Genomic DNA, 6,000 nt, shown 5'->3' with positions numbered 1-6,000 from the left:
CCTGCTAAGATTAGGGCTTTGATTTGATCACATCAGTAAGGTATGACTCAGGCTGAGTCTCTGCCCCATTGGTGGGCCCATATAAATGGATGTGGGAAGAGAGAGAACTCTATCATTTTTCTGTCCTGGGGCACTGGGGAGAGAGGAGCCATTCACCAGATAATTTGCAGCTGACCTTGGGAAGAGAGGCAAGACTGATATAAAAGGCCCAGAAAGAAATGAGCCTTATTATGCCAGGGAGAGAGGAAGCCATGAGAGACAAGCACTATGCCAGCCTGCAGCTGAGAGAAAGGAAGCCCAGAGATCAGCGACCATCTTGCTTCAACACGTGGCAACTGACTCTGGTGAGAAGGCAACCTTGAGTTGGACTCCTTAGGGCCTTGTAACTGTAAGTTTTTACTTTAAGTAGATCCTTTATAAAAGCCAACAGATTTCTGCTACTTTGCATCAGCACTCCTTTGGCTGACTAACACAGACAGGTTCCCAGTTCCATAAAGGACATCTGGGCAGAACATCAAAATAGCACTTTTTGTGGGTCTTTCTCTAAAAGCTTGCAGAAGTCTTTCAGAAATACGATGCTAAACAATGAAAGTAGCTTGGAATGCTATATGGTTAGCTTTCCTAGATGATCCTGCATTTCATCTAATGGAAGGGAACCAGCATCTTAAAATATATTGCTAAGCCCTTAGCCACACAGCTCAGAAATATCAAAAAACTTACTGGTGTCAACTATAGACATGTATATGTAATTTTGTTCAGAACTTTCCTAAGCTTGTATAAAATTGGAAGTAGACAAATATTACCTGAAATATCCATTATTGTGTTACATTACTGCCAACACAGTGCTCTTTAAAAAGCTTATTTCTAACAATTATAACTTGAATGGACTGAAGGATTGGGACAAGGAATAAAAAGTTGTAAAATTAAAGGAATTAAACAACACTGGAGATATCCCCAGTGTCAGATTCATGGTCTGCCTCATCTATATTTTTGAGGCCATTCCTTAAATCTCCTTTACAATCCAGTATTTATTTATAAGTCACTCATGAATTTATTTAAGCCCTCTTAGAAGCAGTTTATAGCTTGTAATTTCAAACTCTCAGGGTATCTAGTCCCAGTATATTTACTATTGTTATGTAAAAGGCTAATTTATTTTAAACTTTAAAATGTGTTATCTAGTTTGTATTCTAACTCTGTATATCTGTATTCTAGTTTTATTTACGTTTATGATTATTCTATTAGTTTCATTTTTTTCTCTCAAAACCTTGTTTTTTTTTACCTAAAATAATAATACTAATAAATAAGAATGGCCAAATTATGGATATAACTATTTTTGACAAAACATGGAAATGTTACCTTCAGTGAAAAAAGTGAAAATAAAGATTATGATCCCACTTTTGCTAAAAAAAATTTATATACATTTATGAATAGGAGTTTGAGAGGATGTATGTCAAAATGGTTAAGGTGTAATTTGCAAGCTCTGGGCAAGATCCTACCAACTCCCCAAGATAGTTCAGAGAATGAACTAGAGTTATAAACAGTTTATTCAGGAAGCTATTTCTAATGTGTGTTAAAATTTTCTTCCTTGTGATGTCTTAATTACCAATGTGCATGCCACCTTCTGGAAACAGGGAGTATTTCACCATTAAAAGTCTAACAATAGAACTTTATAATAAGACTTAAATTGGATTTATTTATTAAAAACTATTTTATTTAACATTTAATTTTGAACCTGGAGGATCACAAGCTTGTTAGGCCAGAGAGCAGCTAATCTGATATAGTCAAAGATGATAGGTTATATTCTTGTTCTCAATAATTTGGCCATGGAAAAAAACTATTTTTAAATTAGCGAAAGGCCATCCAAAAGTAAAGTCTAAGGAAATGGAAAAATAAAAAGGGCACTGCACAAAAAGAAGAAGGAGGAAAAGGAGGAGGAGGAGAAGAAAAATTTCATTCCTGTTTGTTTTCCCTCCAATCCAGAGTTAACATGAAATGTTGAATATTCGCAAGCAATGTCTGTATCCAGAAACAATTGAATCTATGAATCAACAAAGATATATCTCAAAAATGTACCAAAGGGGAAACGGATTTTGGCCCAGTGGTTAGGGCGTCCGTCTACCATATGGGAGGTCCGCGGTTCAAACCCTGGGCCTCCTTGACCCGTGTGGAGCTGGCCCATGCGCAGCGCTGATGCGCGCAAGGAGTGCCGTGCCACGCAAGGGTGTCCCCCGCGTGGGGGAGCCCCACGCGCAAGGAGTGCGCCCGTGAGGAAAACTGCCCAGCGTGAAAAGAAAGAGCAGCCTGCCCAGGAATGGCGCCACCCACACTTCCCGTGCCGCTGACGACAACAGAAGCGGACAAAGAAAGAAGACGCAGCAAATAGACACCAAGAACAGACAACCAGGGGAGAGGGGGAATTAAATTAGTTAATTAATTAATTTTTAAAAAATGTACCAAAGGGAAAAATGGCATGTTGAAGAATTACATTTATAGTGTGGTAATGCACCCATGCATGCACAAAGTAACAGAATACATTGAAATGTATGTAAAATTATAAAAAGAGGTTACCTTTGGGGAAGCTGAAAAGTGGACCAAAGTTGCGATGGCAGTCAAAGGGAACTTTATCTGTAATATTCTATTTTTTTAAAGTGTATTTTAACTTGTATAATTTGACACTAATTAAAGATACAAAAATAGGTCAGCATCTCATTCTGTAGCACAGCCCACACCCATGCCTTGGGTATGTACTTACCTCTTTTCTCCTTTCTTGGTCTCTTAATAAACTCTTTACTCCCTTGCCTACCCCTCTCCCCTGCTCCCAAATACTAAAATAAAGCATTGTTGCTTGTAGGAAGAAGGGACAATAGAAAGCTATTATTTGGTTGCATCTATCATATTTTGTGATGCAAGAGATGCCTTATCTAATCTAATCAATAACAGCAGCACTGAACCATGTATAGTTTGTTTTTCTGTGTTGCAATACTTCTTCTTGTGTTTGTTTGTATGTGTGGCCAAACACACAATAAAATATCTAGGATGCGCACAGCTCTACTTTGCAAAATGCTTTTAATTCCCCATGGATAGTAGGGTTTCAGACTCAGTTCACTTTCTGGCATTAATAATTAAAAATTAATGCATGTGCCCTACAGGAATAAAGACCCATGGCAGATATAAAGATTTCTTAAGTGGTAGATATAAAGATTTCTTCTAGAGAAGCTAATGTGGAATGATTTAGTCAAAGTCCTATCTCAAGGGACCTTTTGAGGGCCTTACTAATTCCAAATTTGCCTCAATGCATTGTCAATATTAAGTGCCTATTATTTTTAAGGCTCAATATGGTCTAAATCAGGTAGGTTTGGACTGGGATAAGTCAGAATGTGAAACAAAGGGGCAAGCAATAATGTCATAGGGAGTCAACAATGTAATAGGTTAGAACCTGGACTCAGGACTCACACTCACCTGGGATTTAATTCCATTGCACCATTTTCTAGCTGTGTGATCTTACACAAGCCATGAAGAGGTATGGTAATGTCAACGTCATAAAGCTGTCAGAGGGCAGGCTGCCACATATTAAGCATTCAATTAAGGTTAGCTCCTGTTAATAGATTTTTTTCTGAATCCTAACTAAATTTCAAGAGTGTATCCTTAGAATGATAAAAAATTGGAGGTTGAAAAGGCTTTTGAGCTTATTATTTGGTCTTGTCCTAGGAGTTAGCTTTCACCTTCTTCCATTGATAGGAAATAAATACAACAGACTATACTAGTTACTGGTGAAATAACAGTACGTTTTAAAAATGAGAGAGAAAGAAGGTCAAGGGAAAGGGAATATGAAGGGCAAGAGGAATGTTAAAGAGACTAGTGGGAGAGGTATTGGAAGAATATAAGGGCACAGAGCAAAGCAAAAAAATGCAGACAAGAGGAATAAGGAAACAGAGACAGAAAAGAGCCTTCTGACAAGTGTAAGGAGAAAAGTGAGAAAGGGAAGGAGAGGGTCCACAGATCGTCAAGGCATGCTCCGACACAGTTTAAGAGTAAAATTTTCTAGGTTCTGATCATTGTAAAATACATGCTATAAGGAAAACTGCTTAACCTCTTTGGGTCCAGTCTTCTTCATAGTGTGTATTGTAGATGAAATGAGATTAATGGGATGGACACTATGTAAACGAGAAAACCCTATTTAAATAAGGGAGTAATAAGAGGAGAGAAAGCGGCAGAAAAAGACCAAAGTGTAGTGGAAATAAAACAAAGGGGCGGGGAGGGAGGGAGCAGAAGGGAGAACTGTTGACAAAACGGGTGAGATCTAAGGAAAACCACAACAACGATGCTGCTGCCGTGCCTGCTCCAACAAACCGGGTATTGACCACTTGCCAACATTAACTCATGTTATCCTCACAGTATCTCTAGGGGGATGGGTTAGTATTATCTTTATTTTAGAGAAGAGATGTCTGAAGCATGAAGAGGTTAAAAAACTTTCCCAACATTTCCCAGCTGGGAAGTGGCTGAGAAGTGATTCAAACGCAGATGTGTCTACCTGCAGAGCCAGTGCCATTAAAATTCATCTCCAAGAACCTCGAAAGAGGTTTCACGGGTCTAAGGTGGACTTTTGTTCTTCCACGAATTATTTCCTAGGTTCTGCTTTTGCGCTCAAACCCATTTACCACGCCCTTTGCCTTCCCAGTTTAATCTGAAAACTCCACCTCTCTCTGACAGCGTCCCGTCTCCACGGAGATCTGCGTTGGGCGGGACTTCCTGCCTTACGCGCGAGCACTTCCGCCTCGAGCCGGAAGCACCGCGAATAATCGGACGAGCTCCGGCGCGGGCAAACCTCAGAGAGTTTGAGTGGCGAGAACTTGGTGGCCGCTGGTGGCGGCGTGAGAGTTCCCTACGTGTCATCTGCCTCCGGCGTGGAGATGCTGACACCCGCGTTCGATCTTAGCCAGGACCCCGACTTCCTGATCGTCGCCATCCGCGTGCCCTACGCCAGGGTCTCCGAGTTCGATGTCTACTTCGAAGGGGTTGACTTCAAGTTCTACGCCAAGCCGTACTTTCTCAGGCGAGTTTCGGGTGCCCAGCTTAGGAAGAGCATATTTTGGGAATTCATTCATTCACTCATTCGAAAATAGCTTATTGAAGGAGGATGGAAGAGTTAGCGAGCGGCGGGACGCAGTCCTCGATTTAACGAATGCCGTATTCCGGGATTTCGCCGCTCCTTTCGGTGTTGAGGAAGTGATCTCTTCAAGGCGTGTATTCTCGATGCTGCAGAAGCGCATTGCCTTCTTAAATCCCTACGCTAAAGAGATTTTGGAGCCCTTTAAAACGTGGCGTTTGGGATCCTGCCACCTTTCCACCTTCTGTCCTGTCACCCTAGTTCTCGTTCCTTCCCGGTTTGTTCTGTTGCCTTCCTTTCATCTTCCTGGCCTCTCCCCTGCAGCAGGATAGCCCTTGCTGAGATCCTTGATAACCTCCCAACTCATCGGCCCATTTCCTTCCTCAGACGACCTTCTGAGGTCTCCTTTTTACCGACCCCTTAGTCGAAGTACTCTCCTTCCTGAAATGCCCTCCTTCCTTGGTCCCCCTGACTCCACATTAGCCTACCTCCCTCCTTGCTGTCTGCTACTTCTCTGTTTTGCCTTTTAATAGTGGTTCTCGTCCCCCAACATTCAGTGAAGGGTCTTCAGCGCTTCTCTGTTTATATTTTTCTGCTTATATAACTGTAACAGTAAGAGCAATAATTGCTAACACTTACCGATCACCTTCAGTGTTGTGGGCAAGCAATGTGTTAAGTGCTCTCTGTGCATTATCTCATTTAGCTTTGACAGTGATCCCTGGAGATAGGTACTGCTGTTAGCTCCATTTTACAAAGGATGATACTTTATAAAACATTGTCAGTTCCTTGTCCTCCCCTTTCCAACTAGGTGAAATCCATTCTTCTAATCTTTCTCATTCAAGTGTGGTTCCAGCCTACCTTCCTTACCTAAGTACTTCTGTAATACAAACTTT

The 6,000-nt window shown here is 41.1% G+C and overlaps 1 protein-coding gene across 2 annotated transcripts in view; it reads left to right on the top strand.

Annotated features, from left to right (window-relative positions):
- Positions 1–4,772: 4,772 nt before the first annotated feature.
- The window catches only part of SHQ1 (SHQ1, H/ACA ribonucleoprotein assembly factor), a 119,377-nt gene continuing 118,149 nt past the window's right edge, over positions 4,773–6,000 (top strand). Inside the window, exon 1 of one of the 2 annotated variants that reach the window (XM_004456219.4) lies at positions 4,773–5,053. In XM_004456219.4, the coding sequence (XP_004456276.1) occupies positions 4,911–5,053 (143 nt within the window). In that variant the 5' untranslated portion in view covers positions 4,773–4,910. The remainder of the gene's footprint in view (positions 5,054–6,000) is intronic. The other variant, XM_012524335.4, reaches the window with a different exon arrangement.

This window comes from Dasypus novemcinctus, chromosome 26 (assembly GCF_030445035.2).
Source record: "Dasypus novemcinctus isolate mDasNov1 chromosome 26, mDasNov1.1.hap2, whole genome shotgun sequence".
Lineage (NCBI taxonomy): Eukaryota > Metazoa > Chordata > Mammalia > Cingulata > Dasypodidae > Dasypus > Dasypus novemcinctus.
The sequence above is the reverse complement of the archived record's forward strand: the minus strand, read 5'-3'. Positions and strand labels throughout refer to the sequence as shown.